At 51.5% G+C, this 11,565-nt stretch overlaps 4 protein-coding genes across 4 annotated transcripts; all 4 read left to right on the top strand.

The window, feature by feature from the left end:
- The first annotated feature begins 2,880 nt into the window (after positions 1 to 2,880).
- On the top strand, positions 2,881 to 3,634 carry DICSQDRAFT_156884 (uncharacterized protein). The gene has a single exon (XM_007368942.1). It carries the CDS (start codon positions 3,294 to 3,296, stop codon positions 3,528 to 3,530), a length of 237 nt encoding a protein of 78 aa, XP_007369004.1. The 5' UTR covers positions 2,881 to 3,293; the 3' UTR covers positions 3,531 to 3,634.
- A 168-nt stretch (positions 3,635 to 3,802) lies between these two features.
- On the top strand, positions 3,803 to 4,530 carry DICSQDRAFT_139533 (uncharacterized protein). The gene is made up of 2 exons (XM_007368941.1): positions 3,803 to 4,180; positions 4,260 to 4,530. Exon 1 carries the CDS (start codon positions 3,823 to 3,825, stop codon positions 4,117 to 4,119), a length of 297 nt encoding a protein of 98 aa, XP_007369003.1. The 5' UTR covers positions 3,803 to 3,822; the 3' UTR covers positions 4,120 to 4,180; positions 4,260 to 4,530.
- Positions 4,531 to 6,959: 2,429 nt separating this feature from the next.
- On the top strand, positions 6,960 to 7,585 carry DICSQDRAFT_67405 (uncharacterized protein; the record flags this gene model as incomplete). The annotated part of the gene is made up of 4 exons (XM_007368940.1): positions 6,960 to 7,088; positions 7,149 to 7,271; positions 7,339 to 7,381; positions 7,446 to 7,585. Coding segments are annotated over 4 exons (435 nt in total), but the record flags the coding sequence as incomplete, so codon positions are not given.
- A 1,562-nt stretch (positions 7,586 to 9,147) lies between these two features.
- DICSQDRAFT_67327 (uncharacterized protein) lies at positions 9,148 to 10,027 on the top strand (the record flags this gene model as incomplete). The annotated part of the gene is made up of 3 exons (XM_007368939.1): positions 9,148 to 9,505; positions 9,569 to 9,897; positions 9,965 to 10,027. Coding segments are annotated over 3 exons (750 nt in total), but the record flags the coding sequence as incomplete, so codon positions are not given.
- Positions 10,028 to 11,565: the final 1,538 nt, after the last annotated feature.

Raw genomic sequence — 11,565 nt, 5'->3', positions numbered from 1 at the left:
AATATATTTGGGTGCATCGGTACGAGAAATTTGTGCAAATATTCGCAGGGGCGCACATATTTGTCGCTGGTAAAAGCCGCGTGACAGATATTTGTTAGTGGCCAAATATCTGCCAACTGAATATTTGAAGAATATTGGGATGTGTGGACGTGTGCCGCGTCCCATGCCTCAGGACGCAGGGGGGGAAATACTCAAATATCTCGCAAATATTTGGTGGTGTACATAGCGCTATGTAGCGCTGAGACTAAATATTTGGCAAATATTTGGGAGGGGGGGTACCCTCCTCCCCTCGCTCATACATACATCCCAAATATTTGGGGTTCACCTCGAATATCTGGGAGGGGCATCCCTCCAACCGTCTCAAATATTTGGAAGGGCCACTATAACATTTGGGCCAAATAATTCGCGTTTTACTATAACTATAAGGATCAAAAAATTTATCTAGTGTGTACTGGTGGTTTGGAAGCTCAGTGCGTTCTCCGATCCGAAACGCAGCCTTGCGTTTATGCTAATTTAGTACTCAATGGGAACGCATATAGATGTCGCTCCGAGTTGTCCGCCGATTTGCGACCGCGATACAGCAGTGGCCACAGCTGCACAGACAGAATCCGACGTGATGCTTTCCCGCCAGGGGTTGACGTGAGTAGCCACGGGATCTGGAATCTTTCCAAAGCTGATGAAACAATCCCATCAGGGCGGTTTCCCGTCCTGCTCAACTCAATAGCACAAAGACGAGTAATGATGTTCGTACTCAGCCACCATCCTCTTCTATCGGCGCAATGCCATGGCAATCAACGAGGTACGCATCCATCTGTCTCAATCATCCTCGTTACGACACCACCCAAGCTGGCCAATCCAGACATCGCAAGCTCGGATCGCTGTAGAGAAGGATTCTCGACGCTGCAACAGGCTTAGCCGACTCAGGTGCCGGATCTGCGGATCCTGCTATCTGTTTGTACCTTCATACAGTTGCCTCTGCAGATGGAATGACGGAAATGCTAGGTGCAGAACAGCGCGCATTGTTGCGCTAGCATTGGTCCGCCCCCAGATGTCGCTGATACATCGTTCGAAGAAGAATCTCGTGGGCAGGTCTCTGGCCCTAGGTACGAATGGCGTCTCGGAGCGTGTAGATAAAAACTTGTCATGACCTGTTTCACCCAAGCGACACACCTTCTCTACCAGCCTTTCACGATACCTCTTCCCCTGCCGTCCTATCGCCTCAAACACTCAGTATGGAAAGCAACTCAGAGAGTCAGGCTGCGTTCGATGTCTTGTAAGTGCTGTAGCCCCTGCACGTTATGTAACCACTGAACCTTCCTCTAGCTTCGCAAATTGCTGGGGATACGCTTCCTCTGGTTCGTTCCTCATGAAGGCAATCAACGCCGTGAATGTACTCTTAGGCGAATTGTATCCATATTCCCAGCACTATTGGCTTACGACTACATCCTCACTTCAAAGTGAGGTAACACTCTTCTGGACAGGAGGCCGTCTGTCCGGAGCGACAATCCTGTTTCTCCTAGATAGATATATCACTCTCGCAGTGCAAATACTCTATGCGTCCCCATTTCCTTCGTCTGTTGAGGTATGTCTTTCTACGTCTAGAATACATGGATCGATGCTTGACAGTATGTCAGAGGTATACAGTGATTGTCACAGACTTTGGACTATGCGTTCTGACGCATACCCAGAGCATTTTCGGTATTTGTTGCATTTAGTGTGTTGAGCGAATTGCAGTATCTCCCATGGGCTGGTACGTGACCGCCCTACGCTCCCTAGGGAAATTGCAATTGTGACAGCCGCCTTGTCGTACAGCATTCTCAGCGCTCAGATCATATGCTTTGTGTCCAAACCCTTATCGATGGCCTGTTTCAGCAACTGTTTTTGCACTTTCGTCGGTGTCACGGATATGTGGGTGTGTACTCTGCATTTTTTCCGTGCCTTTGCAGAATCGAACTGTATACATATTCCTCCCGAAGGTAAACCTGTACAGATTGTCAATTGTCGATGATCCGTAACAGGGCATCATATACACTATTCCGATATCGGCGAGCACATGCCTGAAGTAAGTTTTCTGTGCCATTGCTCTGATGTGATTCTGAAGCTGCAGATGGAAGACGTGGGTGCACGTTTCACAGACTTATGTCCAGCAGAGACACATTCTGAGGCGAGACACGCCAGTTGAGGTGTTGACGCGATCTTCCTTGATTGCGTCCGATTCGGTAGTTCTCTGTGTTACCTGGTTCCGAACATTTGAGACCGCCAAGCTATCTCTCCGTAGCCTTGGTAAGAAAACATTCGCAAGCATTCTTCTCCTGAATGGTAGGTAGTACAAGCCTTCATTCGAGGCTGACACATGTATCAATTGAAGTACTCACCAATTATAGGAACAATCTACTTCAATGTGAGTACATGCACCCGTGTCTAGGTCAGTCAACGATCTCATCAAGAAGTAACAGAGTCCTGCATGCTTCGCGTTCTCCACATGGTGTTCACTATAACTGGGGTAAGCCGCACCTGAGTGTGCCTCAGGCTGTACCTTGCTGTCAATCCTCAGGTCGCTGAAGACGCTACATCTCTATTAACAAGTGTTATCGCTGTTGTCGAGGAACCGTACGTCTACGTTGCAGCACACTACTAGACTTACAACGAAACGCTGTGTTCAGGATGACCGCCATCCTAACGTCAAAGAACACGAGCCGCTTCATTGGTTCTTTGGGAGCCCAGCTCCCAATTCATGAAGATGTTGACGGAGAGGACGAGTTCGAGGATGCAATGTAGGCACGGGATTCTCGTAGACCTGTCTGCAGCGGTGCACTCACGTGTAGATGTGTGTATTTCTCTTAGACCGCCGGATCTCCCGCAGACAGGAGCACTCTTTCTACCATATACCTATTTGCTTTGTACATAGATCAGGGATGGCGAACAGGACTGTAACATATCATTCTACAGAATTCAACCCCGCTACGCCAGACTCAAAAAATCGATATGTAGGCCAACTAGCCACATAGTCGCGGGACACTGAGGCATGACATTCGACAGGTCATCTATCCTGACTGCCTCGCGCTCCTTCGGTGGTCCGCATGTACTGCTGACCGAGTTCATCACTGCACTGAAATTCCACAACAAGGCTTCGCTCTTATGACGGCCGCGGCTCAACTAGCTAACACGATGCGAGGAAAGCATAGAGACCAAGCTAGAATAACTTACTGCCTCCTCAACACGACTGCAAGCTTCGCACCCAGAACACTGACACAGCCCACCTGGAACTGTCGAGCACAAGTGGGACAGTCACGATGACTGGTGACAACGGCCCGGTCCACGATGATCAGCGCGAGGCCGGTCGTGATGAGGGTACAAGGTGGAGTAACCCCTCCGAGAACAGGATTCTCTTGAGCCTCAATTCCCGGACGGCCTCCGTGAACGGAAGCTCGCAGAAGCCCGGCCCCAGCAGGTGGGAGCGTAGACGGGCGCTTCGGCAGCCCCAGGGCATACCTATTCTCGGTCCCCGCGTTCAGGATCCGACGAAGTGAGGATAAGCGAACCAATCCCAAAACCCCTATCCTTGAGTCGAGTAGAAAGATGAGATGGCGAGTGGAAACGTGAGTATCATGTGCCACGTAAGAGATGGCTCGTATTGAGACACAGGGGCAGATGAGATCGCGGTACACTGACGCACCTTGCTGGGATCTTCTTCGCTTCTAGTCCGTCCTGTGCCAGGCCCGGCATCGCGTATGCACTGCGCACAAACACCAACTGTAGTCCGAACCACGATGGGCATGCATTGATCACTTAAGCATACAGGGTCAACATACCGACAACACCATGATCGACGGCCCGCACCACTGTTCCCCTTCAAATCCCATCACGGCATTCCACTTACTTCCTCCTCGCTTCCTGCTTGTGCACGGTCTCTCGTTCCTACCTTCGCTGCTAACTCTCCCACACGTCCCATTTTACCTGGTGTCAATCCGCAGCGCGCCCTCCATATCCGCGGGTGGCCTCCTATGGGCCCTGCGGCAAACGTCAAGGCATATGCGCACCCGAGTGCCCGATGAGGGCTTGACTGCAGTGTCGACTGAGCAGCAAGGCGAAGATGCGACCCGTGGATATGAGCGATGATGCGCGGGAGAAGGAGCATTGACGTGTTTTTCTTGACGTGTTTTTCTTCGCAGCATAGAGCCTGAATGGCTGTCAGTTACACATAGACCGAGGGGAATGAGGTGGATGTGTGGAAGGTGGGAGAGAAAACGGGCACGCACCTCGGCGAGCGTCTTAAAGCCCACAAAGCCAAAATCCCCGACGAGCGAGCAGATTGCCACCTTGAGCGTCGCGTATCGCAGAGAACTGCTGTATGATGTCCTGGGATTCCGTGTAGGAGTCGCGATCGGGGTCCGCAGGGTGAGCGTGAGCAAAGCGACCGAGGATACATGGATATCATGCCAGGACAGGTGGAGATCAAGAGGCAGAGGGTCGTGAAGAACACACAACAAGTGGACGTGTTCCCACTCACCGTTACCTGTACTGCTGTACCAGGTGGGTCTTGGAGACAACGTTAATGTGGGGGAGCTTTTCGGGCAGGGAGTGCGCAAAGGAAGTGTCATATTGTGATGAGCCGGCAATGTGGTGTGCGTCGCAGAGGTGGATTATCATCGAGTTGTTACCAAGCTTCTCGGTCAACGAGGTCAGCATGGGCACGAATGATCAGGACTGGCACATACCCGGAAAACGCCCTATCAGCCTGCTGGCGACATTCTATACGCTGTTATGGCGAATGCTGAACTCTGTCGGTTAGGAAGGATTTAGTTGACCTGGTCTAGATCCTCGAACCAATCATTGAGCAAGTTGCGGATGGCGTGGCACAGCAGCGACTCGCCGTTGTACTTCCAGTTGAAATCATAGATAGCCACTTGAAGCAGAATATTGTCAGGAAGCGGACAAGATAAGAAGCAGCCGAGAGGAGATAGACACAGAAGAAGTCGTGTGTAGTCGAGTCGCCGCTCAGACGCGCGACGTTGTGCCACGTGATAATGAATCAGAGGAGTTGAAAGTTTTCGCCCTGTTGACCACTTGGGACGAGCGAGTTCGACTCACTTTGTGTCTCGCTCCTCGGGTTCAAGGATGCGTTTGATATCGGTGCTATGACATGGGTTCAATGACATGGGTTCAATGACATGGGTTCAATGTTGCAGCTGTCGTGTACGCTCGTACACGCCGTCCTTCAAAGTCCAGTACTTTCCCTTCAAGCGTCCTCGCCCACACGCTTCCTGCGCAGTCTGCAGTCTCCTTAACTCTTGGCGGCGACTTCTCCTCTCCTGCTCTATCCTCCGTCTGTGCCAACCGCCCATCTTCTTCGACCGGTCGTAGTGCTCTCCTCCGTCTGCCAACCAACATCAACTTCCCAACGCTCTTTTTCAACGCGCTCGAACATTTCCTTGGCCCCGCCTTCAAGTTCCATTCCGACGTTTCCGAGAGCTCATTAGAGGGCCAGGGCAGACAGTTACGGAATGACCTCGTGTTCATGTGGCGATCGCGACTGTACTCGGAGGTTCGTATAGCCCTTCTCCTCCGCCGTCCACGAGACTACTGTTGCGATCTTCTCTTCCAATCGTCCTATGTTTGTCTCTCGAAGTCCCCAATCTAAAGCTCCACTTCTTCAGTAGGCCTCCGAGTTCAGTTCCTGGCGAGCCCTTGATGTTGAGCCTCCCCTCACCTTCGTTCACATGGACACCGCTTCCGACACCATGAGATCGGCGACCTACCTCGGTCCCGACCTTCGATAACAAGATTCGAGCGCGCATTGTCTAGGGGATGATGCAAGGTCTCTTCCACGCCTTCCTCGAGTTCTCCGAGTCCGAGGCGATCACTGGTAACAAATAGGGCACAGGGGGTTTCCGTTGCCGTCCGTGCGCACGCCGCACCCCCGCGTCTTCGAGTTCTCTCTATCCGAGGATGTCAAGAACCTGCACCTGGAACGTGGCCCTCGTCGGTCTTTTTGGAGACGGGTGTTGCATATTAGAGTTCTCTGCGTTACCCCGGAATACCCACGACGCTCAGTTAGCGCTTCCGTGCAACCTGCTCTGTTACCTCGGTCTTGGCCAACGCTCTCCTTCCTAGCGTCATGTATGCGCATCTTGTCACGCCGTCTCGTTGGCGGCTCACACATTTGCTCCCGGTCACCCTTGCTCCCGGCGCGCGAGAAGCTTTCTCCCTTGTCTTATGCCCGCCTTCTGCGTCACTTGTTCCATTATCGCTTGACGGTGTCAATCTCACAACCCCTGTGCTACCCGTCACTGTGCGCCTGGTTCGTAGTGAAAAGTAACATATGAATCACCACCGTCAAACGGTGGAATACGCCCCCGTAAAACAGACATCACTACCACTTTGTGACGTTTGGCGCCTGTGAGTTCGGAGTTCCGCCCTTTACACTAGTGAAAGAGCAAGCCCTCTATTTAGACTTGTCTGAGAATATCACGGAGAAGCGTGATCGAGTTTACACAACGTCTCTTTCCGATTGCTCTTGCAACTTGAAAGTAGTTATCGGGAGACCGCGCAGCCCGATGGCTATACTCACGAAGCGGTCGTTCTACATCTGAAGAGACGTGTTAACTTCATCGAAGCACCAAACACCCAGATACAACCCTCCATGGAAGGGCTCGCACGCTAAGACCCTGGATTGGTGAGGTGAGTCTTCAGATTGGGAGAGACTGAGCCCTACCGGCCCCCCGTGTCCTTCTCTCCACTCCGCACTTTAAAAGTATGTCGTCCCGCCTTCTTCCTGTGCTCCACCACATCTTATACTGTCTCTTCAGTCTATGGATAGGCTAAAACTAGTATGCCACTCGCGACGGTGCCCCCGCTGGGTTGCACCTGCGCCTACGAAGGAAGACCGTCAGAGTATGTGATCCCTTTCACTCCTATTACGACGCTTATCCTGCGTCTTTGCAGTCGAATGAGAACAACTGTCGATCATCGACTTCGTAAAGGCAAGCACACCGGAGGGTCGTGCAGAGCTTGCGCCTCGCGTACGGGACGTCATGCGTACAGTGTGGTTCATGTGCGTTGTCAATCACGGATTGACCCAGAGTCAGGTACGTCGTGAAGTATGCCTTGACTGTGTAGCTCGGGCGTCGTCACTTACACACGCCAAGACCGAGTGCATGTTTGAAATCGGAGACGTGGTTTTCAAACAGGTTTCCGAGGAGAAGCTTCAGTATGCCTCAAAGCTCGAGGAGGACCCCACAAGAATAGGACACAAGCCCTGTCAGGTTTCCGTTAGTCAGATTGACAGTGGTGTTCCCCGACTGGGTGCTCGCCAAATACAAAGTCACCTCATCATAGATGACTGACAATAGAGTTCGCGACCAACATGAGCAGTACGCCGGTAAGCGACGGACCAACTGACCGGACTTTCACTCGCGACGGACCTGCTCTGACACCGTCGCCAGTACACCGCGCAGTGTTCGGCAGAAAGAAGCATCCGAAGGCATTGGAGCCGTTCCTTCCTGAACTGCGCACGTTCGCGGAGCACAACCATCACGAAGTTCTGCACCACATTCTCAGGTACATTCTAGAGACAAGACATTGAAGGGAAAGCTGACAGCGTATCATGCTTCTCGCGCTGGGCATGGAGCTTCTTGAGACGTTCGTCAAGATGCATGGCTCTGATGCCGCTAAGGACTCTCACGGTGGGTATTCTTTGCAGATTCCTCAAGGGCGTACAAATGACTGTGATTGAACCGCAGTTCGTTGGATCAAATAATGAGCTAGGGAGCATCTTGCCCCATCGTTGAACATAACGACAGTCCCTAGTTACCAGTTAACATGAGAAGATGAGGTCAAGACAAATCAGGTATGGCTCAAGGGACACACAGGTCTGTCCGTCTCCCGCGCGCCCACTTTCCCTGTCTGCACCACACCTGAAGGTACTTCACCAGATGCCGGAACGGTGACAACTCTCTAGAGTCAGCCAATTGCGGCCCTTCAGATCCAATGGCCAGATAAGACATAGCGATGGATCAAATGCAGCGGGAGGGCGTGACGAGCATTTTCGAAGCAGCGAACACGCCGACTATGGGAGAGCTTCGGAAGATGTGTTACAGGGCGTTCGGGCTGAAGGAGGCGAAGAGCACGGACACTTAAAAAAAGAGCATATTTTCGATAATGGCGTCATGGTCTTGAAGTACAATAACTGAAAGGTCCGACTCTCAATGGACACGAAGTCCATGACAAGCATGTGGTTGGCGCCCTGTATCTATCGATAACTCATGCAGTAGAATAGTAACAGTCGTGATTCTGGAGGACCAGGGACGCTCAGTGGCTTCAGGTATCTCCATGTGTGTACAGCTGCAGGTGTGAGATTCACGAGGAGGTCTGAGGGACGAGACTCGGTCGCACCACGTCTGTGAAGGGTGGTGGTTGCGGGGGACATGAGGAGAGGATGTTTTGCACTATCGGGTTCAGATGGTGTTGCGTTAGTGAGGAGAAGGATGATTTTGCTAGGATTGGTCGCCCTACGGTCACTCTGCATCTGTCCAACATTTTGAGAAACTTGTCGTTCCAGACCGAAGTCTCCATCACCGCTTCTTGAAGATATGCTTCTGATTTTATTCACATTGTCCGCGCAGCTCCGTTGTTGGTGAAGACCTAGTATAGCACGTCTTTCACTGTGTTCCAGATGCCAACCGTAGATTACATAACATTCTTTCGGCCAGTTGTGATGAGAAAGTGCAACCAGCGGTACCAGGATTGATACCCACATCATTCCCGTAGTCACTATGAAAAATCTGGTCGATATGTAAAAGATGAGGAAATCTAGAGTGTCATCTCAGATAGATCAAATATAACATATCTTGATATTGCGGTGCCGAGAATATCGAGTGCTTGCATAAAATGAGAGACGTCCTTCAATGCTTCCTCAAACCCACAATCCACGAAGACTTCCTCCCGCGAATACCTACTCACCATTACAATGTACACATCGATTGTTTCGGTGCTCTACGGCTTCACAGGATCAGACATCATGGGTATCCTAATCCCGACAGTACGTAGAGATGTTCTCGCGGTTCAAAGCTGTCATCGGTCGGAGTATACTGATGATTTGGGGGCTCCGCCGCCTTATAGACAGCGTTCGGAACGCTTGCCTCAGGCAGCCTGGATCCAACATGCATTGCCGTCCGAGGACTCTGGGTTTGGCTGCACCTTCTCCAATTCTGTGTCTCGAACCAGAGCTTGGAACCTGAGGAGGATCGCAAGAACAAGCCCTGGAGACCAATTCCTTCTGGAGCACTGTCCATGCGCTCAGCCCGGACATTTCGTTGGGGGCTGCTCGTGGCCTGCCTGGCTTTTTCTGCTCAGTGTGGTGCCTTGATACCAAGCGCTGCGTTGTCCTTCGCTACTTGGGCGCATAACGAGGCCAAGCTCGGATCTCAGTGGACTTCCCGGAACGTGCTGAATGGAATCGGATATTCTTCATTCAGTGTCGGTGCTAGTTATGTAGGACGCTCAGGTATGAACCTCGGCTAACCCAGATGGTGTCATGCTGACATGTCCTCTGGTTCGGCCACCATAGCACTGGACCATTTCTCTGCATCCGAGGTACTCGTTGCGCAGATGCTCATCTTCGCAGTCATTTCTACCACCATACAGGCACAAGACTTCAAGGATGTAGAGGGCGATATACTTGTCGGCCGCCAGACACTCCCAATTGTGTTCCCCATTGCGAGTCGCATCGTGACCGTCCTCCTCATTCCTGTGTGGTCTTTCTTCTTTGCTTTCTTCTACCCAACGGCATACCCATCCCTGTTATTCTTGGTCGGCATCCTGGGAGCATTTAACAGCGTCAGATTCTGGTTCATCCGAACAAGAGACGGAGATAAGCTCTCATACTTGCTCTATAATGTACGCCCTCATTCCTAAATTCTTGCCTTAGTCTTACTGATGCCGATGAATCTACGATCACTATCAGGTCTGGTTATGCTCCCTGCATGTTATTCCCTTCACCGCCATAGCCGTAATCGGGCCTTTCTGAGCATGTGAATCGAAGATACTGTCGATATTGGGCGCGGATTATACTGCAGCGAGCGGATCACTTTAACTTATTAGTCGAGCGAAGTGCTGTTGGTAGAGACCGTGATATGTTTGTGCTCGTGTGAGGAGTTTCATATAAGCGCTGTCGAGACCCTTCTAAACGACGCCCAAGAGACCGGATAGCTGTCGGCAGTCCAGGAGGCATGCGGCCCATACTCCTCAACAACTCATAAATTGGGAAGAAGCTGATGAAAGGAAACAATCGAACACGTCAGTGTCATAAGACGGCTCGATCCATAGACACGCTTGATATGGCGAACTGTATCTCAGCCGTGGCGATTGTAAAACAAGCTTTCCCTTATTGGATGGTACATAATACTGGGGATCCCGGGGAGCTGTAGGCTCGACGAAACACCTTCGCGGCATTTTGGCCATCTGCCGCATCGATCGTGGGTGTATCAGGATTCTTCCCATACCTATCGTGACTACCAGAACCTACTCAACGTGACGTTCTCGGTTGAATTAAAAGGCAAGGCATGGGATTCATAGGGGCGCCACTGACTCCTCCTTTCAGCTCTGTTGTTCTCGTGTTTCGAGATATTCCCTCTCTCAATGGCAGACGCCAGCGCCGACCTCTTGCATCGCATAGATCTTGGCGATACTATAGGTGTCGGGTTCTTTGGGGTTGTGTTGACTTCCATGTAGGGTACTCTTCTACGTACATGGATTTATGGGGGAATGCTTATATCAAGATAGTGGATACGGGATAACTTGCACTCAAACATTCCAGTATTATAGGTCCCCTCGCTCAAAGGCCGATCGTGCCCTCATCCGTTACATGGTGAGCACGTAATCCTCTCTACTGCTTCACCCTAAGTATGATACACGTTGATTCACCTTAAGGAAAACTCCAGGTCTTTACTCTATGGTTGTGACATAACTTATATAGAATGCCCACGGTGATTAACCGTTATCGTCAGGGTACTCGACTCCCTCCAGGAGGCATTCGCAATCCTGTTACCGTTGGTACGCCCCACCCCCTATCTTTTCGTTATTGGACTACTCCTTCTCGTCGCCCTCGTGTACACTCCATTCCCCTTCCCGTCCCCGGCGACCTATGCTTACCTTCCCGTTCCCTCGTCGTCCGCCTGTACACTATCATCCCCCGTTCCGCCCCCTGACGACTATGTTCCTAGCTCCGGTCCTCTCCCTCAATATCTCCCCTTTCGTCTATATGACCGGACCCTGAGTCCGACCCTGACCGTTTCCCTTTTCGGTTACATTACTTTACCCTGACCCAGACCCCGACCCTTGTCGCGCCCCTTTCCCTTTTCGGTTATATTGCCCGACCCTGACCTAGACTCAGGACCCTGTCCCGTCTCTATCCCTTTTCGGTTATATCACAGGACCCTGGCCTAGGTCTTGTACTATACTGGGCCCAGCCTCGACCAGACGCGTTCCTTTACAGTCTCCTCATACCTCCCCACTTTGGTCGGTTACCTTTCCCTTCCTAATACGGTCGGTACCCCATAGTATATA

The sequence above is a fragment of the Dichomitus squalens genome (assembly GCF_000275845.1).
Source record: "Dichomitus squalens LYAD-421 SS1 unplaced genomic scaffold DICSQscaffold_41, whole genome shotgun sequence".
Classification (NCBI taxonomy): Eukaryota; Fungi; Basidiomycota; class Agaricomycetes; order Polyporales; family Polyporaceae; genus Dichomitus; species Dichomitus squalens.
Note: the sequence above shows the minus strand (reverse complement) of the source record. Positions and strands in the feature narration are given on the sequence as shown.

What these genes read in the sequence shown, in the direction of transcription:
- DICSQDRAFT_156884 (XM_007368942.1), top strand. Translation starts at nt 3,294, where the DNA reads ATGACTGGTGACAACGGCCCGGTCCACGATGATCAGCGCGAGGCCGGT.
- DICSQDRAFT_139533 (XM_007368941.1), top strand. Translation starts at nt 3,823, where the DNA reads ATGATCGACGGCCCGCACCACTGTTCCCCTTCAAATCCCATCACGGCA.